The 23,349-nt window shown below is 34.5% G+C and overlaps 1 protein-coding gene across 1 annotated transcript; it reads right to left on the bottom strand.

Annotated features, from left to right (window-relative positions):
- Positions 1-513: 513 nt before the first annotated feature.
- LOC136979308 (cytochrome P450 4C1-like) lies at positions 514-22,852 on the bottom strand. The gene is made up of 11 exons (XM_067275254.1): positions 22,596-22,852; positions 13,596-13,708; positions 12,694-12,779; positions 7,953-8,134; positions 7,578-7,650; positions 5,758-5,884; positions 5,525-5,686; positions 4,032-4,205; positions 3,848-3,914; positions 863-1,042; positions 514-777 (listed from the first exon to the last, which is right to left on the bottom strand). The coding sequence occupies exons 1-11, from the start codon at positions 22,780-22,782 to the stop codon at positions 611-613; spliced, it is 1,518 nt and encodes a 505-aa protein (XP_067131355.1). The 5' UTR covers positions 22,783-22,852; the 3' UTR covers positions 514-610.
- Between the last annotated feature and the right edge of the window lie 497 nt (positions 22,853-23,349).

Raw genomic sequence — 23,349 nt, 5'->3', positions numbered from 1 at the left:
TTTTGCATGAAATTCGGCATAAAAAAGCTTTATTTTGAGGGTCAGAAACGAATTAATCTATTTAATATTGTTTGTTATGGAGAAATTTATTTCGGTTTAGGAACGAATTATGTTCGAAAACCGAGGTTCGACTGTAACTTTATGTTAGTGAAATCGAAGAGGAAATACATAAATTGTATATCTATCCTAGAAACATTTGGAAAGAAAAGAAGAGAGACTTGAATCACCGCGAACTAATATGAATGAATGTGTTAAAAATTATCTGTATAATAATTTGTTTTGTGAAAAAGATAACGAATAGAATATTTGCAGGACGACCGATTGCTCGAACCATTGAGTTCCGCCAACATTTTATTCGTTAAAATCGTACTCGGAGAATAAAAAACAATAAGAATTTCTAAGTTGTGTTTGTTAGAGTAGAATTTTAAAAGTTCTGAACCAAAATAATTAGTGCTTTGAGATTTTTCATCTAATTCTACCTGGTGTCGAATACGAAAACAACAAGGACGTAAAGAGGAGGCGAAACCATTTTTATTTGGAACGTAATGCGAAATATTGAAATATTTTAAACGATAACAAATACTCGAAAACTTCTGCGGTACAATTAAATCTAGAGAAAACTTGTTTTTCTGGGTTTAAATCTGAGTTTGAGTGGACGACTAGGATTAAGAGTAACTCTGAAGTAGAGTGAAATTGTTTCGTCCCCGCATTCTACCCTCGAATTTCTTAAGATAGTTGCCAGAATCAGCTTAATTTCCATCATGGCCAAGCGATATCCTGTAAGAAATAATCCGATATGTTAATCATCGTACACACCTATTAATCATTTCTTAATTTTACCGTTTTCGCCCAAGTTTCTCACCGAGACACATCCTGGGTCCCGCCGAAAATGGAATATAGGAGTAAGGTTTGCGTTTGGAAGAATTCTCGGGAAGAAATCTATCCGGGTCAAAAATATCAGGATTTTCGTAGACATTTGGATTGCGATGAAGATGGAAGATGGAAACAATATATATCCAGTCTTTGGAATACACTTTATCTCCTGAAAGAATAAGAATAAAAGTCTCGTTCTTGAAACGGTAGAATCTATAATCAAGCTAAACATTACTTACACAATGCAACAAATTGCAAGGTCACAAAAACTTTTTTTCGAAAATGTAGGCGTTCTTTATTTATTTCGACCTCCTGAATTCGAAAATGGTACTCAAAACATCGCATCACCCACAGTTTTTGCACAAATCGCATATTTCGCAATAATGATTATATACACGAAAACACCATATGAAGCTCAGAAGCGGCGCATCGTTTTCAACTGTTCAACACTTGCGCCCCTAGCGGCACACAGCGAACTGTCACACTGCACATGGCGCTGCTGTCCGTCACTGTGTTGTGTTTGTGCAAGGAAGTACGTGTTAGTGTTAGTGTATAATGTCTACCCGAGGCTGTGTAAACTCTCCTAACTGTTTTTGTTATATTTGTGGTGAACTTGTGGTGGGAAAAGACCGAAGAAACATTACTGCCTTCGTGAAAAAGGTCTACCATACCTATTTCGCAATGAAACTAGGCGACATCAATAAGGTATGGGCTCCACAGGTCGTGTGTGTTGTGTGTATAGAAGATTTACGACAGTGGGCGACAGGAAAGACTTCTTCTTTCCTGTCGCTCACGATTTGGCATCCTTATGGTCTGGCGGGAGCAACAGAATCATACCGACGACTGCTACTTCTGCTCTTGTAAGGTTACAGGTTTCAACAAGAAAAACGAGAAGAGTACTGAGTATCCGAACAACATTCGCTCAGCGATTCGTCCTGTTCCACATGGCCCAGATATACCTATACTACAGCCTCTGCAGACATAACTGTGCAGGATACTGTGCAGGAGACGGAAGATACTGACTTTGAAGTAGGCACAGATGAGGGTCCTCTTCTGTTCACTCAGCCAGATCTAAATGATTTAATCCGTGATCTGGAACTGACAAAGGATAAAGCAGAACTCCTAGGGTCAAGACGGCATGAAAGACATTTGTTAGCAACTGGTACGTCCGTTACATTTTACAGAAAAAGGGACTTGATATTCACACAATATTTTGCTCAAAAGGACTTGTTAGTGTACTGCAGTGATGTACAGTACAAAGTTTGATGGGTCAGTTCAACATTCCGTATGCGCCAGCTGACTGGATACTGTTTATTGGCTCATCTAAAATAAGCCTGAAGGCAGTTCTGCTGCACAATGGTAACATGTATGCCTCAATGCCTGTCGGCCATTCTGTGCACCTGAAGGAAACATATGGCAACATTAAGGCGCTTCTTACTACCATTCATTATGAGGATCACAATTGGATGGTGTGTGGTAATTTGAAAGTGTTAGGTATGATTCTCGGACAACAATCAGGATATACCAAGTTTCCCTGTTTCATCTGTGAACGGGACAGTCGGGCTCGTGATAAACATTGGGAGCAAAAACAGTCGCCCCGAATTGGTTCCAAGAGACAAAAATATTAAGTGTGCCATCTAGTGGAAAGAGAGAATACTCTTACCGCCTCTGCACATCAAACTGGGCATAATGAAGCAGTTTGTCAAGGCATTAGATAAGTGTGGCAACTGTTTCAAATATCTATGATAAAAGTTCCTCAACCTGTCAGATGCTAAGTTGAAAGAGGCCGTGTTCACTGGTCCCGATATTCGGAAAGTAATGATAGATGAAGATTTCCTTCATTCAATGAATGCCGTGGAGCGAGAAGCCTGGACTGCCTTTAAGTGTGTGGTTCAAAACTTCCTGGGAAACAATCGTAGCCCAGAGTATATCGACATAGTTGAGAACATGCTGACGAAATTCAAAATGCTGGGATGCTCAATGAGTTCGAAGTTACATTTTTTAAATTCGCACCTTGACTTTTTCCTTCAAACCTGGGTGCTGTAAGTGAGGAACAGGGTGAAAGGTTCCATCACGATATCAAGGACATGGAACGACGATACTAGGGAACTTGGGATGGTCGGATGATGGGCAACTACTGCTGGATGCTTCACCGTAAGCACATAACGGAAATTCCCCGTAAGAGGAAAAGCAGGGGCCACGCCATAACAACTAAGAAAGCACGGAATGAATGATGTTAGTGCATGTTTTGTACCACATTCTCTGTATGCATCTGTTCACTGTGTGTATATTTCAGGCTCAAAGACCGAAATCGCTCATGAGCGATTTCGGTCTTTGAGCCTAACATGTATATTTCAATATGTTGTTGTTTTAAACTTGTATTCTACTTCTGCGAGATTCGTGTGCCATATATATATGTACTACTTCTATATGTGACATCATTATTGGCGAAGTATACGATTAGTGGCAAAACTGTGGGTGATGCGATGTTTTGAGTATCATTTTCGAATTCAGAGGTCGAAATACATAAAGGACGCCTACATTTTCGAAAAAAGTTTTTTCATTGTTGCATTGTGTTATACTTCTACTCCCAATCTGTAAAATAAATCTATTGTTTTTTAAGGCTTAAATTTTCAAAAACTTTTCGTTATGAATGCATTATTATTACGTATTTCTTTTCGAATGTTCGATTGCAGAATGGGACAAAAGTCAATTAGCGGAAGACGTGTCATTATAATTCCTCTACATTATTAAAGGTAATAAATATATAGTGTTACTTTCGTATATCGTTACGTTTCCGATTTCAGAATTTAATCCGCCGATTCAAATTTCTAGAGTTGACAAAAACAAAATTTTAAAACACATTGCACAGTAAATAACTTTGTGACTCGTTTAACCACATCTTTAATTTCCTTTCACCGAAGAAAAATTTCACCAAAAAATGCACGTATAATTGAAAAATATTCTTCCTTACCCAAAACTATAGATTTGTTGATTTTCCTAGAGATCATAGGAGCGGGTGGGTAAAGCCTCATTGTCTCCTACAAAAAGATAATATAAATAAATATGATTATTTTTATAATATTTAAAGTTATTATACTGTATATTATAGACAAGTAATAATAAATAATGTATTGAGATTTTTAAAAATTTCCGACCTTTATAACGCATTCCATATATTTCATTTCGTATAAATCTTCATTTTTAATAAATCGATCGGTGTCGGTTACAAATATGGCGTCCAACTCTTGGTGGACTTTCTTTTGAATATCTTCGTTTTGACTTAACAAGTACAACGTCCAGCTGACGGTTAACGAAGTTGTGTCGTATGCCTATAACGTTTAAAGAAACATTTTCAATATTATTAGATTATAATTTTTATTATACTAAATTCAACTCATATATAACTGTACCCGAATAATCGTAATTACCGTATTGTACGTAATTAAATTGTATTTGAAGTTTTTGTGCCCCTTTGTAAAGTCGAAAAGCCGTATCAAATAAATGATTGATTGATTGATAATTTTTATACGTATTAGGAAATATTGAGTATAAAATACGTAATTTCCACTCGTTCGCATCGTGTATATAGAATGGTGCGAGAAACACGTACCGAGTTTAATGTTTTATCATAACTGAACGACGAGGTACAGTATATAAATCTTGCTCAAATATTATTCGACATCATTCGTATTATAATACGTCCGACATACGGTAATTGCCTTAGACTCGAACATTGTGAAAAAACTCGCGGGAGAATAGAGTGAGGCCCATTCTGAAATTCCGAATCTTTGGGTCTTCTTTTTATTTACATATATCGAGGATAAACAGTGTCAAATCCTCCAGACTTTAGGAAGAGCGAGTGGCCTGTCGAGTTAGAAATCTTCAGTTGTAGTAAAATACAGAATTTCAGATCTTCCGTACCTTTTGCACCTACAAATAAAAACTATTATTTAGAGGTGGTGGTGGTGGTATTACGGAACCCCTCCATTTCAGACTGATAACAGAAGCGAACTCTGGCAAATTGTGGCTGAACTGCACTAGGCAGACATCCGTAGCAAGGAGAGGACGCCTCCCTAGTTTAATAGTTACCGGTGCTTATCGCACAAAAAATGTGGGCCTAGTTATAATACCTTGTATACAATTAACTATAATGAAAATGGGATTCCATAATATCACCTTCTCCTGTATAGTTTAGAATTTCGTATTTATTTTTATATAGTTAATGGAATTTCTTCTGTGAATTTTCGTATTTCCAACAAAGAATTGAATAATAAATTTTGAAAGAAAATTCCTTTCATTGAATATTTCGTAATTTACTTTCTTCGGCTTTCGAGTCGTCATCTTCCATTAGACCTTATGGCTACATTTTGCAACTCGATGAATTTCTTTTGTATCATTGTCATTAAACGTGAATAACATTAAAACCATCCGATACCTTAACAAATCTAGTACAGAATTTCCAAGTTTATTTTACAAAAGCTGGATTAAGTGATATTTGATTCACTGTATATTTAATATTATAGCAAAGATAGAAACACCCAAGACGAAATTTATAGCAACGGATCTGGTAAATTTCCTTCAAATCTGTTCAATTTCGAGTTTTGTCGTCGCGTGCCTTATAATCCGATGAAAACAATACTGCACTTACAGCGCCCAGAAAAAATTCGATTTCTTCGCAGATGTTTTCTACCGTCAGTTCTGGATTATTTTCGCTAGCATCCAACAGAAAGTCCAATATAGATTTTGGATTTTCATTATTTTCGATGGTGCTTTCTTCGCCTTCGCGCAATCTGATTTTTTCGGCGATTATCTAGAAACAGAACTAAAATTTAGAAATATTTCTTTTGAATTATTGTCGGACTCTGAGAATTTTCTACTAACCTCTCTCGTTATTTTTCTTAAAATTTTCTTGTTCTTTCTAAATTTTCTTCCTTTGGGTGTTAAATAAAACAAGAAGTCGAACAAAATGAGAATATTAATCGCTCTGTCGGCTACCGGATGAAACGTCCTAAAAAGGAAATGCCACGTGTTCAAACGTAAAATTAGAATACGAAATTGCGAAAAAATAAAAAAATACCTTAATTATTCGTTATATTTAAATCCACTAATAAAATGTTTTAAATTATTTAAAAAATAATATTTGAGTTCTTTCTTTAAAATCTCATTCCAACGTTTATATAAGTTACTTTTCATAATTGACACAATAAACATTATTTAATACATGTGTATACTGTAATCGTTGAATTTTCTTATTACTAGTTATTTTAAGAAACATATAACTTTTCTACAACATTTATAATTATAACAACGAGTACAATAAAGGGAGTGAATGTGGACACTACGATTTTGGAATTTTAGTTTTCTCACGAAGTGAGAGACAACGAGCAATTATTTTATTGTGACACGCTTACAATGGATTGCAATTTTTAATCATGTTTTTAATTTATTTAATTTAAAATATATGCTCTCCACCTCAAATTAGTAGTGGCTTGCCCCCGTACATCATACTTTTCCTTTAACAATAGAGTCGTGTCGGCCATCTATCTAGCTTCTTAATATCTTCTTAAAGGAAGGAATATCTAACTTCTTTTGGGGGAAATTTTTGAATTGAAATAACGTGATTTCCGGAGCAAACCGGAAGGGCGTATATGGTTAATCGGGGCCTCCTGCCCCTAATCTTTGTATATCTGGTCTCGGTTTTCATTTATCTAACTATTTTCTCGAAAGTAAGGAAGGATAGGACAGGCAAACAAACTGACGATGACAGTGGAAATTTAGAGGAGTGGAAACAGAGGAGTGTTTGGACTGACTAGACACGAAGTACGCAATATAGTTTACCAATTTGTCACCGAGAACTACGCCCCACGTCTGTTTAATAATACAGTCGAGCTTGCCAGGTTTTCTCGATGTGTTTCGTTTTCTAAATAGTGCAGGTTGTCTCTCAGAAAAACGCAGGGTCTGTCAAAGTGGGATGACAAAAGAAACTGTAAAAACATTTTGAATTGTCTTGAAAAATGTCTCGAATGAAACAAGAACAACGTTAGAAATGCGTTCGGGCATTTTTAACGTCGACGAATATAGACAGCAGCCGAACAATAGGACAAAAATTACTTTCCAGCATTTGCAAGCAAGAGAAGGGTTGAGTCAAACAAGAGGAATAAGGGGATTGGTCCGAGAGGAGAGCGAAGGGAGACAAGCAGGAGAGAGCGAAGCGGGTAGGATTGCCCTTGGAGGAGACTCGAATCGTCACGAAAGTTTTGTACCTAATAGTCTATATCGGTAACAAGTAGGCGAAGCGACGGTAGTTGGCCGTCATACGCGTCCAGGAGCCATTTACCCGTTTTTAGGCTTAAAAGACTAAAATATAAGATTCAACGAATATTAGTTTCACGCTAATTTAAAGAATTTAGAGAATTACCGTTTCCAGATAATACGGTTTACAGTTTCTTTATATTTCTTTATATACGAGGTCGAAACACAATAGCTTATTTAAAAAGCAGCTATTATTAGGCCGATAAAAAATAACAAAACAACAGAAATGCCGAATCGAGCGCTTTTACTTTAAGTTATTTTACGCAATAGAATCACAGTTGAAAGAAAGTGAGAGCGAGAACAAGGAATTGTGAATATTTTAAAATTTGTATTCTGTAGCGATTTTAATATTGCCACACAGGAGAGAACATTCCCAATTGAATACTTACGCATCTATTAATTTTCCATGGTAAGAACTGCTCTTTCTAAAAATAGAATCGCCTTTCATTCCGAGAACCGTATCTGAAATACATTTTCCATTAGAATAATATACCCTTCATACCTCTAGAAATTAATGCAACGTGTCGACCACATTAAAATATTATTTAATCAATTTTAACATAATTTTAAAATTTATAATGTCATTTAAGTTTATTTATTTCGTAATCATAAAAATTGAGAATTTCTATAAACTTTTAGTGTCGATAATTCATATCAACAACTTATATTAATAATTATATTACAGTATATTAATAGATTAGAATTTTCAAAATACCGTATAACGCTATCGATGATTTATACGGAATAAAATCAATTTTTCATACCATACAAAATCTTAAAGCCGCAATGTTTGATAGCAGGTACTATGAAAACATTCTCATTTTCCTTTAACACCTTAACTAACTCTCTGGCATTATTTTCGATTATGGGAAGAAACGAATGTAGAACATTTAGGCGAAAGGCGGGTAACAGTAATTTCTTCCTTTCTCTATGAGCTCCGTCCTTTCTGGAAAATATTAATATAATAAATAATAACGTGTAGTTGAGACTAACACGTCTTCGCTTCCCTTCAGTCCCGTCCAATCACCAGCAAATATGTGTCCTTTTGCAGAGGCTACCTTTCATTACAGGCTCGATGATTGGAGTGGACGGAAGTTAAAACGATTAATAGTATTAAATAAATAAAAATTAACAATAAAATTCGTAGTTAATTAAATGGAATATTAAACAATGGTTTGAAGAGCGATACACCTAAACGAATTGGCCATATTCGATTACCGTGTGTACCGGCATAGATTGGTTACGGTAAATGCGTATGTAATGTAGGTTTGTGCGCGACCTTGCAAGCCGTAACCCATTATCGCCATTATTTTTTACCTCGCTACTTAGCTGTACTAATTTCAACGTTTGCGTGCAATGACGCGTGAGAAAATGACGCTTTTTGTGTATGAAATTATTCCAAGATTGCTTCTAGCAACACTGGTTAGTATCGTAATGCCGGGTTGTACCCCTAGTACTTCCATAAAGACTGATATAAATCAGGCATAAATTTACTCGTTTATTTTCCATCAAGACACGACAACGCAATGGCTTTAACACTGAGATCAATTTTAACATGTAAAAGTATAATCATTTTGATTTTATATTATTATATTTTTATTAAATAAAACTGTTTATAAATCGTAAATAATACGACTAATTAGAAGAATTTCCGTTACGAATATCTTCTGGACTTTAAGGTGTAGGTAGCGTTTTTGCCTGTATTGTTTTTCAAAGTCATCCGTCCTCCTCTCTCGATCTGTTGTTCTTTGCAGTGTACGTAATAAAGTAATTTTGGGTCGTTTATCATTGCTCATTCTCACTACGCTTTGCTCTTTATCATTTCATTTTGTAATTAGAAATATCATCGACCATTCCCGTTACTTTTAATTCTTGGCCTATCTCGGTACTCCTTTTTCTATCTGATATTGTATATTCTGCTACTGGATTTAATAAGCTTATTTCTGTCATCTCTTCCTCATGTTTCAGAATCATATTTCATAACTGACTTACTCGTCAGTTTATGTACAGTAAAGTACATTCCAGTGTGGCTATAGTTAAATTGAAGCTTCCCCAATTCTGAGCACTGTGTATCGTAACTAATAAGTTAATTGACACAAAAATTTGTTTACAAACTACACTATTCAAAGGATGATAAAAAGGATTTTGCAAAAAAAAAAGAAATAAAATAATAATATTATTATTAAGACGCTTTACAGGAATATAGCCTATACGTCATTTAAGAACACCATTATTTCTGTCGATTATCTGTGTTTTGTGTTCTATACTCGTTCCTCCATCCGGACTGATTATGTGACCAAAGCGTTTGCAATTTCTAACTATTGGCTTATTGTCAATAATATTTGCAATTTACAGGGGTTTTCTCGTGAGAGGCCATAGATTTTGTTTTTTTCGATTAATAAAATGTCAATTTTCATGTCATATTTTGAAACTATTTTGTTAAGGAAATAAAGATTCCTTTAAAGATTGTACTCGTTGTATGCGTAGAGATCCGGACTATCTGCATATAAAATTGTAGTTCAATTTTTATTATTGATGATAATTCGGCGAATATTTTCTTTTACTTCTCACTCCCCAAGTATCCTTTCGAGGTATTCCATTTTGTGTCTTAATTATTATATTAGTCTCACGCAAAGTATCTTATGTAATATCAATCATTTGTCTTGGGAGGTTAAACTCAATAAGAATCTGGATCGGTTTACTTTTGTTTACTCTATTTCAGACTTTCATGATCGATAAAAGCCAAGAAGATCGGTGTGTCGAATTCTGCTCTTTACTATTTGTCTGGAAACAAAGTTCCGTGGTTCTAAGCATCCGTGTTGTTCTTCGCTTATTGTATTCTCAATATATTTATCGATTACGTTTTTAATTAGATCCAAGTAAATCTTGCAGCAACTATCAATGTAGAGATATTTCCCTATAATTCTTAGTCTTTTTCGTATTTTAAATGTAGTGTGTAAATATTAAAGATTCGTCTTTTCACTTAAGAAGTTTAAGTATTTTTCTCCCTCTTTGTTTATTAACTTTTCAATTTATTGATTCCAAGTTCTCAGCCCTTTTCTCTTTCGTCTCTACCTGTGCTCCAATATCTTCCGTTCAGATTAGGGTTTCTCATTTCCCCGTCTTTTGCTTGTCCCTGGATAGAATTAATTATTTTTAAGATATACAAAATATCTTGAAATCAAATGATATAATTATTTTTTTTATTTTCTAAAGTAATTTAATACGTTCTGCAACCTCCAAAATCACATTAATAATGCTGCGTAAGATATATATTAAAAATTATCTTTGAATTACGTAGAAATTTTCACAAATAGAAAAAAATTATTAAAGTTTGCTGGAAAATGCAGACAACAACAACAAAAATGCTTTTGAATTAAGTTGAAAATTAAAAAACAAAAAAAAAATCTTAGATCAAACTTGTAACTTAAAAGGTAATTTTCGTTTTTTAAATAAAACATAATACAAAATATTATTGTAAATTCTTATAATAAGATTTTAAAAAGCAAAGATGGTCGATATTCCCATCGCTCAATCTGGTTCTTATTTTAGTAATGGAAAGTCCCACTACCGACAATGCCGTTTTCGATTCAATCGATGTGAGTGGAATCGTCTTTAATGCATTTAAGAGAAAACAGATGTTATGTGTTTTTTCACCCGTAGCCAGGAAGATTTCTAGTTCGTTTTCGAGATTGTAGTACGTCTTTTGCTTTCTAGTATTCTCGATTTGTTTACCTCGGCTTTAATAGAGGCATCGAGCTTGTAGCGCAATAATTCGGCAGTTCACGTGTCTTTAATAATCGGGTTTATGAAGAAAAACTTTACACTCGCAGACTTCGTACTCGTTTGTATCCTTGCCCAATTTGCACAACATGGCGTTACACTACTGGGCATGGATAAAAATGAAGACAGCGTAAGCGCAATTATTCCAGATATTACAGGTTCTGACAAGTTGAGAATTTTCAGAGTGCTGTCACAAATAAGCTACGCATTGATTATTGACCATTTGTGACGTGCCGTAACCAGCAAACATTTAAAAAACTAATAATTAGGTTTACAATTAATAAATACAAATGTATTCTGATAGTTTATGAGTTCATTAAACTTTCTATTGGCAAAATTTTCTTAACCTTGACATAAAATAAGAAATTTGCGGGATTTCCCGGGTTAAAAAACAACCGGGATCCCGTCTGAGAAACCCTAGTTCAGATCTATTGTTTTTGCATTATTTCATTATTCAATATTATCAGATGCATCAATTATCGTTGTGCGTGACATTCTTCGTTGATATTGTTTCCTAATACTTTCAATTTATAGCAATTCTGTCTTATATCGTTTTTCCGTGTTTCTCTTTTTCTTATAGTATCTCCTCTTTGTCGATGTTACTTGAATGTCTTCTTTAACTCGATTCGCCGCCAGAATTACAATTAGAGAATCTATGAAACTCAATTATTCGTTATGCTTTACGTAATGTCGTTTGTAGTAAAATAACTTAATATGATCCTACATTTTACATAAATTCATGGATATTTCTACGTTCGAAATAATCGTTATTAATTCTTAATGTATTATTAAATTTAAGAAGACAAAATTTCTTATTTTTCGGCCATTTGAATTTATGGTATTTTCTCCATTTATATCGATTATTGAAGATCTCCGAGTTTTTCTTCGTCTATATTTACCGATCTGTTTTGCTAGTTTTTTCCATTTCATATTGTAAAAGTTCATAAAACTTTTCCGTGTCATCTCTTTATCATTCCTGGTGTGCATATACTCCAATAAGGCCGTTCTGCAAAAATTTATTTCCTCTCCCGTCAAACGTTTTCACTGATTTTTATAGTGTCAATAGTGCCAAATCCACGTGGACCAGCCACGTGAAACTTTCGGATTTTTAGTTTTCTAATAATATATAGGGACCGGTTTCTCCCTTAGAAGGTCTCCTCGGAAGCAGATCGTCTAAGTGTTGCGTAAACTTAATTCATAACTCAATTCCACTACTTGTAATTTTATGTTTGTTTATAAAAGGACAGAAATTTTTATTTCCAATTCGTCTAGTTCTTTCTGTATGTTTTATAATTTATAGTGTCCGTCTCGTATATCAATGGTGTCTACTCGTAATCTAATCCACGTCTGTTTTCATATACCAATGAAAAAGAATCACTGTTCGATCTTTGTCTGTTACGAATATTAAATATTTCAGATGAACCGGGTACCAACCTTATTTTTAAAAAGAGCGTAGTGATGAAGTTGCCATTCGGAAGCCTTCAAACCGTGTCGAGTAGTGTCCCCGTTTTCGCAAAATACCTTAATTTGAATTCGAGCGCTTCTTCTCCTAGATATTATTATCTAAGATTCATCACGTGGAATCATTCTATAACATTTAATTAGTCTTTTCAACGTGTTTTTGAAACTTTTACGCACTTAGTTAGGACAGGGCATTAAAAAAATCGTAAAATATAGAAAGTGCTCGAAAAGAATACACAGTAAATCATTAAAAGTGATTACCTCATAAAAACAGAATCTTCAATCCAGTTTTTGAATCCATTATACATAATGGACTTATTAATACATTCGGGATCACTTAATAATATCTAAAAATAAATAAATGCATATTTTGATTTGAAATAATAATGCGTTTAAAATTTAAACATTAGTTAAAAATTAATATAATTTCATAATTTAGTAAGTGAAGATGAACTGAATCAGTTTCAGCAAAATCACTTATTGTAAAAACACTAATACAGATAATAAAAGTTACTGCGCTGTAAAAAGTGTCACTGCCAGTGACTGAAAGACCGTAATTCCCAAACGTCTAAATTAAATGGGAGTGACGATATCGACATTTCAAAAGATATTGTCGAACCATCCATTTAACCACGATGTAGGGGTGAAGTGGAGCGCACATTTTTCAGAAATCCCTCTATTTTTTCTGAATAACAGATCTGTGCTTTTATTCGTAATCGCAAGCGTAATATTTCAGTTTATTGCTAGTAGCTGAAGAAGTATTCGCGTGTTGTCCTGGTTCGTGCACAGATATAAGTGTTTTGAAGGAAACAAAAGCGGGTTTTGCCAAATATTTCTTAACGTGGTGCATTTCACCCCAACTCACGCTATATAATACAGTAATTTATTAATTTTTGAATTTTTATAAAAAAAGAAAAAAAGAAACAGTTTAATAAGAAATCACACAATTATAAATTCCTAGTATTCCAAGAATAAGTGTTAATTTTTAGAAGTATTAACTTTTATTTACTGCATTTAAGTCGCGATAATAGAGTATATTAAACGATGGATAGATCACTCCCGCACAATTGACCACTCGTGCTTAAAATTTTAAACAGACGAAAACAGTTTAACGTCCCTTCTCACCGGCCAAAGATTCCCGACGATATTTTTGTGGGACTTACCTGAATGTGATCCGGACTAAATAAAAACATATACTTGATGACTATGTAATTAAAAGCGAAATATCCTTTCTCGTACATGTGATTCAACATCTCCATCATCGGTAATGACGAATCTGGCGACGAAAGAATTCTTATATGAAAATATATTATTACATACATACAAAAAATATATATATTTTAAAGGATTTGAAATTTACAGAAAAGTTTCTAATGATTAGTGATAGAAATGCAATTTTATTTCTTCCGTTAAGTTTCCCTTATTTGTGTTAAAAATACTTTCGTGATAACACTATTTTATTAATAATTGAAAAACGTCTGGCTTGGGTCCCACCTGCTAGAAAACGCCAGGGTTTTCCTAAGCTCGAATGTCATACTGGCGAATTTTCTATGTAAATTTTTTTACGGAAATGTCGGATTTAGTGGTACTGATAAATACCTCTCTAGAGGGCATTCAATGGTGCTACTTTAACTCTTTCGGTATATACTAAACCACCAAAAATATAGCCTGGAAGGGCACCTCTAACAGCTTTCAAAAAAAGAGGAAAACGAAGGATTTTTATATTTTTACGAAATAGATAACTTTATGGGACATTTCAAATTAACGCCACGCAGAACTTTGCAGGGAGAGACGGGAGGGTAACAGCGCCAGAGTTTGAAAAATACTCCCTGATAAAGCTTCACGTAAACAGTTTTTTGAAAAACACACAAATGATTATTGTTTATATGAAATTATACAAAGCCTACATATAAATCGACCGAGCAATTGCATTTGTTACTCTCTCGGATCGGAAAAGTACCCCAAGAATGTTTATAAAAGAATGTGGTTGCCACGAAAGACAAAATGAAGAGGTTTTTGTTTGCCAACGGGAACTTGAGGAAAATGTCAATGCTTTGCATAAATGTACAAACGTCGTCGTCTCAGTATGGAAACCGCCTAGATTTACTTATTTTGTGGATTTCCGAAGGAGAATAGTTCTTTTGGTTTCACTCGGTTTCTTGTCAAAAGATGTTTAACCGTATGACCGATGGTGAGTAAGGGCTAATAGGGCTCGAGCTCGGGAATTCGACTTGTAGGGAGCTCCAAGGCACAAGGAAAAGCAAGGAATTGTTAAATAAGCGATAGGAGTGTAGCCCTTTTAGCGCACACAAGGAAAAAACAGTTGAAAAGGTGTTTAAAAAAACAAGAAATATCTTTAAAAAATATTTGTAATATGGACACCGACCGGCACATAACTTTCCTATATTTTCTGCAAATTTACGTTCAGATATGTCAACTGGTAGAACACATTCGGTTGTAATGTATTTATACGATTTTTATTAACTCAATTTATTCTATCTATCCATCTGTGTGTCTGCCCAGATAAAATAAGTCGATTTTCACCCAATTCCCAATTTCCGCCTAGTCGAACTTTTCATAGAGGGTATTCCCGATGACAATACACTCTTTTAGACTGTAAATAATTTTAGCAATTAGCAAAAAATTAGCCAACGATTAAAATTCGCAAGTAAAATCTGATAACAGATGGCTACGCTGGTTTTAGTTTTACTCTCCAGACATTATAATTTGACTTTTTAGTCTGTTTCCGCCTGTCGAGTGATATTTGCAAAAGCATTGATAGCTTACTGACGAATAATAGAGAAGTTGAGGCGCATGTACAAACGTTAAACTTGTACGGCAAGCAGAAATACACGTTTGACGTTTCAAGTTCAAGATCTTGCGGCGCTCGTTCACAACATCACGTGACTCAGTGAACGTCGCGCATTGACTCACGGGAAATTCGTTGAAAAAATGCCGGATACATTTAACATGGAGGGTTACCGGCGAAAGTATACAAACAAATTAAACTGTTTAAAAGTACTTATAGGATGTTTAATAACACTAAATAATTATTTTTAATTCTCCTACCGTACGATCGGACGATAGGACTACCTCATACTTTTGTCGAGGGAAGAAGTGGCTTATGTAAATTCGAAAGCAGCTCGGAAAATTAATTTTTAGAAAATTTACAAACGTATTACGCCGTTGATGGTACAAGATGTCGTGGAAAAACAAACCTACCTTAAGATAAGCTATTATGAAGACAAATATATGTAAATTTTATAGGCACTTCGCATCACTCGCTAAAAATTTGAATAATTAAATAATTTCCGGATTAAAATCGTCTGTTTCTTTACAATATTATTCGTAAATGATTAAATAGTCATTATTTAAGTAAAATACGTCATAATTTTAACCATAAACACAAAAAAATGAAGTTTAAGCCAATTGTTTACCCACCATTCTAGACGTAGCGAACGAGTATCGACCGTCGAGAATTGCCTGAAGGCTCGTCCGTCCGCCGTTCACGTCTTGGGCTGAATATGTGCGCCTCAACCTGTCTAATAAAACTGAACGCGATCTCGAATCTTAATACTACTTAACAGCTAGATGGACAGCGCGAAAACAAACGAACACAATGACAAACTACACGAGACGAACGGACGGACAGAGACAAACGAGCAAGACCCAAATATATATATCATGACTAGAGCTAACAAACTGTAATCTAATTTAACCTATCATAACCTAACCGGAAACAAAGCTAAGAGTTCCTAATCCAACTTACAACTAGGACTAACTTTAACCGAATTTAGACTGGAAAAAAAAGAAAATAAGAATTAAAATACAAAGTTGAAAGGCAGCTATATACCGACAGTTGAAACAAAGCGAGGGAAAGCTAATTGCCACCTCTGGAGTGAGTGCTCTGAAGAGCCCCACTAAGGGATATGAATGCGATGAAATGATGGATCGTTGTATGCGTGCGAATGAATTGGTGCGGGTTGCAAGGCCAGTTGTACCCTTCGAGAATAGCAGCTCTTATTAAACTATCCCTAATGTGATTGTACCTATTGTAGCGAAAAACTAAGTGAAGTGGTGTTTGGTCCTCCTGAATACCACAGTCGCATTGTTGATTGTCCTCGAGGTTAAATCTATGCAAGTATTGCTTAAAGTTGCAGTATCCGTAAGTAGCTGAGTGAGGGTATAATTAGGGTAAAAGTGGCGAAGAATCGCAGTAGTGTCAAACTTGGGGATGAAAGTGTAGGTAAGCCTACCAGTGATGTCACGGTCCCAGTGTCTTGCCAGAGAATGAAGATTTGCTTCTTGATGTGAGATCATGATGAAATAAACTCGATTTCGCTTACAAAATACAAAAACGCATTTTAATTTCAACTTTACAAGTAGAAATTACGAAGATTTGCTCAATATTCCGGAATTTTTAAATTTATAATCCATTTTTATTTATATTTAATTAAATATAGGCCTAAATGTAATTAATGAAATATTAGCGTGTAATTAAAGCTGCGAGCCTGTGATCGGTAATGTTTTCACCATAAGGACGTTTTGGAATCCATGTGACGTCAAATAAGCAACCAATGAGAAACGTTTCTTCTCTATGGGGCAGCCTTAACGCCGCCACATACGTTCAGGAAATCCTTTGGGGATAAACTGTGCAGGCCTGGCCTTGAGGAAATTCAGAATTTTCTGTCGCCCACACACGAGGAGGAAAATCTCTCAGTTAATCAGTCGGCCATGGCATCCGATGACGACGGTTCTTGGATGTTTATTGGCAACAAATTGTATTAAAACTCGCGGGAAAAAACATGTGCGTAGAAGTCTATGTGTAAAGAATAGTAGTAGTAGTAGTGGTTTGGATAGCAGTAATCACAAAATTAATTTTTCAAGATAAATCTTGGGCTATAGATTCTGTTAAAAAGCATCGGTTACCAGCGAAAGATCAATGGCAAGTCGATTTTACTACCAAAAAAAATTCACGGGTTAAATTTTATAGACGAGAAACCATCGGATATAACTGGCTGGATCGAACATAGTAATTTACAAAACTTATTAAATTATTTGTCAACGTATAAAGAATTATTTTTATTTAAAGGTGGATAGATAGGGGGGAAAGTCTTTTTAAAAACTGGGGCCACAGTTATTTAGACATCGAACTTCTTGGGTGTCCAAGATCAGATAGTACTAAAAAGAATTGTTACCACAAATATTTTAAAAAGCATTGTTCTTTTTGCAATATTCTATCTTACGAACAATTCTTAATTGAACAAAAAATTGATATTTTCAAAATCAATACGTTGTATAGATATTTAATAAATAAGTAACAAATATAATTTAAATAATTATTATATTAAACTATTTTCCTATTTTACTTCGTCTTATTGTTAAAATATTATTTTAAGTTGTCGTGTTTTAATATACTTGGATATTAAAACAATAAATTTTTTAAAATGTAAAAGAAAATGATGTTATAGAGTATCAAGATGTTTTATGAAAACTAAAGAAATGAATTGAGAAGTTTTCTAAATATTAAAATTATTTATAATTTTAATTTACTCGAGAAATTTTAGATTTGAAGATAATTTATAACCTGAAAAATTAATTTTTCAGGTTATAAATAATAAAAGTTAAAAAGGTTATAAAAAATAATTTTTCCAAACATTCACGAAACGTTGTTCTCACTACTCGGCGGCCTCACAACTGAACGACACGACAACACACACGTTCAGTTGGCCTGCGCAGTCCAAAAGTGTGCAGGAAAATCAAATGGTTTTTCGTTTCTACTCTGGCGGCTTGCACAGTCCGCCGAAACTGTGCAGTTTTTCCCCCACACACTATCAGGAATTCCTCAAGGCCAGGCCTGCACAGTTTTTCCTCAAAGGACGTGTGTGAACGTACCTGAACGTGTGTGGAGGCCTTTATCTTCTACGACCTTGATCCCGGCCAGGCGCCAAGGGCGCCCTTGGGGAATGCCCTTGAAATACAAGGTGGGGAACACCTTGAAATACAAAACAAGGGCGCCTTTGGGGAACCCCCTTGTTTTGTATTTCAAGGTGTTCTAAGTCCAAAAATGTAAACATCTTGGCAGGGTCATTTTTGGCCGATTGCCATACTTTTCCTCTGTTATTATATAACAGCCGGGAATAGGCAGATAATAGAGGTTTAAAATACAGTACCCCTAGTTATATCGCAAATTCGGATATATATCGTTTTTTTTTTTTTTTTGGTCCTCCAAATTTTAAAAGCGCTCGATTCAATAAATTTTAATATATCAGTTACCATTGAATTTCTTTTTTGCAGGGAAATACTGTATTTTATCGCTACCAATGTCGAAACTACACTACAGGCGAAACAATAAATTCGTCAAGATAAACAAAATAGGTGGTCAGATAAATTATCATTTATGTTTCCTGTATTTATTTACTTTATTTTGCTTGTAGAGAATTTTCACTCTTTTTAAGTTTTAATATTCCATGTTCAATATTTAGTTTTAAATGTTCAATTACTGTATTTATAATTTTTTTTGTATAAGTAACAAAATATATATTTATTTATGGTGCGGTTTTTTATATATTTTTAAATAATCAACCTTTTTAAAAATGACTTCCCAAAATTAAAAACTTCAAGGGTTAATAACCGTCGTTTTTTACCTATATCCGCATTTAATCAGAGACAAAATTACTAAGGATTACAACTGTTAGCCTTTATTACATTACAATGCATTTCGGGGGCAAAATTTGTTTTTACTTGCACCCCTCTTCAATAACTACAATAGGGAAAGACATACAGATGTTACAAAATTATTACAAATTACAGCATTCAAATGATTTATATTATAACGATTATAATTATTTATACTATATTATAATGATATATTATATTATATTATAATTCTTTTTGTTAAAACATACAGCGCTCCACTATATCGATGTTCCTACCCCGAGGCATCGTTCTAACAGCTTGTTGTGTGTTTACGTGCTATTTGGCCCTTACTACTTCCGCCCACACTCCATCCCGTTATTTAAGTTAATGGTTAAGTTAAGTTAAATTTCTAGTTTTTCTTTATATTTGATTTGATTGGTATTAATATTATTTTTTAGTTTATCTTTTAGTTTGACTGCTAGTACAACACCATATGTTTTGAAAACATTTCTATATTTTTAGTACGTACCCTTCCTGTAAGGGAATGACGTTATATGTTATCATTTTTTTATTTCTAATATTAAAACCCTTAAGACCTTAACCCGAGATATCTCGGGCATAGACCTTAAGGGGGCCTCAAAAAGAGTCCCGACAACTTTTCCAAAAACGTGTGGATCAGCATATATACATCGTTATCTATCATTTATGCAAATTTCTTGAATTTTTTTGACCGCTAAAAATATTTCATGACGATTTTTTAATTACATAATTCAGTGTTTTTCAACCTTTTTCATTGAGTGGCACCCCTGATTGAAAAATAAAAAATCGTGACACCCTTGACCAGCGGCGGATCTTCAATCTGAATAAGGAGAGGCTAATGGGCCAAATGAACCTTTTGCGAAAACGAATATTAGGAACAACGCTGGGGTGGGGTCCGGGGGACTTCCTTCCCCAGAAGAAAACTTTTAAAAATTGACAGTTTGAAGTAGCTTTTAATGCAAAAAAAGCGTTTCTACAGTTTATTCAGTAAAATTTTTTCCCATACCTCTTTTTCGGTCCCCTCGTATTTTAATAGCATAAAAATCGGAAATATTGTGTTATATTTGGACAGATGCCATAAGTTCCCCTCCAGCGTTAGACCAATATTCCCCTGATGCATATATGAGAACTATCCGGGAAAGTTGACGTCAGCTGTTCTGAAGGTCAACCGGTTGGTAAACAATGTAGACTGCACATGTGAAATTTTACATCTTGTTAAATGAAAGAATAACACTCCCTGCAGCTATATTTATCAAATAAAAGCATTTTTTAACGATTATTTTTAACTTTTTATATAATTTTTCTGTAAAAACACTTTGGGGGTGTTTATTTCACTGAAATTATTTCCCGGCAATTTTTTAATGCTAGATTCGCATTTGATTGGAAATAATTATTTAATATAAAAAATAAAATTCTTAGAGGATTTTTTGTGCCATTAGGGATTAAACAATAAGGCCGCGACTCCACTAGCCGTAAAAGGGCCGTAAAACCCCTCACCGTAAAAGCTTTTAATCACGTGACCATGATATTTTACGCCTAAAAGCGAGTTGAGCAGTGTTCAACTCGCTTTTACGTTGGTTTTACGACCTGCTCAGGCGTAAAATATCATGGTCACGTGATTAAAAGCTTTTACGGTGAGGGGTTTTACGGCCCTTTTACGGCTAGTGGAGTCGCGGCCTGAGGCTTCGAGGGGTTATTTTAAATCTGTTTTTTTTATAAATTCTCGTTATCCATTTATTTTAATAATCAGCTGGTGTAATTGTTTAATATAAATGTATTTATTAATTCATTTTGTTGTTTTTCTCTATCTTCTGCTTTAGATGTTCTATTCCATATCTTTGATAGTGCTGTCACAAAATTATTCCTTTTAATTGTTATAGGGTAATACGATTTATAGTTTAGACTTTTATCCACATCGCAGCTATTTTTTATATGCTTTTATATTAAGAACGTTTTTCTGCAGTTTTAAGACCTTACTTAACAATTTATTTAGGATTCAAGGAATTTCAACAATAAGATATTCAGTTTAACAAATATAAATATAATAATAAAACAAAATATAATTCTTTAAATACGGAGTACTTAATAATATTTACTACATATTATATAAACTGTATTGACAGAATGTATGCAAGTTTAGTTTCATAAAATACATAAAAAATTTCAAGATTGTTGTTTTCTGGCTTTTTCGTTTGCAAATCGGTCAATCACTTCCTCGAGATCAAATTGACATGCTATTGTTTTTTCAGTTGATATAGTAGTCAGAGTTAAGACGGTGTTGTGACACGCTGCTGCTTAAATACGTTTTGTCAAGCAGTCGGGTAGCGGGTATCGAAATACGTAATTACTAATTCACTTATTTGATTTTTAGACACATGAAAATAAATAAATCCCTAGTGAACAAAATGTAACCTGTCTTTCTCGAAAAAATAAAATTTAAAAGCAACGAGCAATTATTTATTGTGACATGGTCATAATGCCGTATTGCGATTTTTAATTATGCTTTTTAAACTTATTTAATTTAAAATATACTGTATGCTTTCCACCTCAAATCAGTAGTGTCTTGCTCTGTATATTATACTTTTCCTGCTAGCATCAGAGTCGTGCCGATCATCTACCTCCTTTTGACAGAAACCTTTGAATTGAAATAACGTAACTACCGGTATAGGTAAAATTTCTATATAGTTAATCGGGGCCTTCTGCCCTTGAGCTTTCCACATCTTGTAGCTTCATGTATCCATCTAATTCCGTTCTTCAGATTAAGGAAAGGCAAGCAGACACGTACGACAGCAAATTTATACGCGTACAATGTTTCAAATTGTAGCCCAATGAAAATGAAATTTAAAAACAAAGTCGCAATTTTAATCCAGAACAGCCAGGTAATAGAACTCGTAAGTCAATACTAGCCTCTTTTAGCCGCACTACAGAAAAAAATCTCCAGTCGCCACATCTTGCAATTAATCGCATACCCAACAACACCAGCGACAAATATGTAGCTGCAACAAAACACATTTGATAGTTAATTACATACGAATGACCATTATAGCTGGTACTTACGTAAATACCGTACCGGAAAGTAGTAGGTTTAAGCGAATGTTTATAAACTCCGCCAAAAAAGGGCAAACAATCGGAGCTCGTCTCTGCGATTGTTCGCACGTTTCATTAAGTGGACACCGCTCACGAAGCACAGTCGGACGCTACGTAATGTCTGCCACATGTCGCATTAACGGCGACATTTCGCCCTAAATATCCCAAGCATATAATTACCGACTAAATGTAGAAGAGAATATAAATCCGCCATTCTAACGTCTGTTCCCGGCTACGTAAATCTACAAGAGTATTATTTCGTTTACTTAACGGCTTATTTTTCGACCTGGGAAGGGTGGATAGACAGCGGACCGTACTTGTTTTTTGATTTTACATAAATCGTTTAATACGAGCGAGAAAAATCATAATTCCAGAATAATTGGAAGAGCAGAACTTACCGAACCCGGATAAGACGACTTTAAACGCCAGTTTCCACGCCAAAAAATGGTAGTAAAATTCCGTGTCTTTAAAAGCGATAAAAATCTGCTTTCTTTCCAGAAACTTATACACCATGATTATTATAGAAATAATAGCAAATATCTTCCATCCGTAATTACTGGTAAGAATTTCGGTAAGAGCCGCCATGGCTTACCTATTCGACGCTCTTCGTACCTTACAAAAATTATTTGAATGAGAAATTTACAGAAAGGTAAATTTGTAGTTTGGATTTGTTACAAGGAATTGTCTAGACCAGTGGGAAATTATCTTTGCGGTAATGACCAATCGCAGTTCTCAATATTTCTACTGCGTTTACTTCGCACTTCGAATTAATTATGACGTACAGTACATAGAATTAACCTCGTCGAGTTTCGAGTTTTGGTTGGTCGATTCCGAAATATAAAGCAAAATACAAGCAGACACGTGCGCGTAGAAAACTCTGCGCGCGCGTGTGAGTGCGTGCGGTTTCGCGTACTTTGACGTTTTTGTTAACGTGGAACGAGTTTTCGGCACGAAACCTGAAGCGACAGATTTTATCAGATTATAAAACTATTCGTTATAAATTAATAACGTCCAATTACCGTAGAAAAATCTAGGTATATGTAAGACTCAATTTCGTGGGATAATTTAGTTAAGTAACGATTTGGCGCCAGGCTTTAAGAAAACCAGCAACGAGTTGCTTAAGTTTAAGAATAGTTTAAAATGTAAAAACAT

The sequence above is a fragment of the Centruroides vittatus genome, unplaced genomic scaffold, assembly GCF_030686945.1.
Source record: "Centruroides vittatus isolate TY-2023 unplaced genomic scaffold, ASM3068694v2 contig_602, whole genome shotgun sequence".
In the NCBI taxonomy this organism is placed as follows: Eukaryota; Metazoa; Arthropoda; class Arachnida; order Scorpiones; family Buthidae; genus Centruroides; species Centruroides vittatus.
This window is presented reverse-complemented; position numbering and strand designations above follow the sequence as displayed.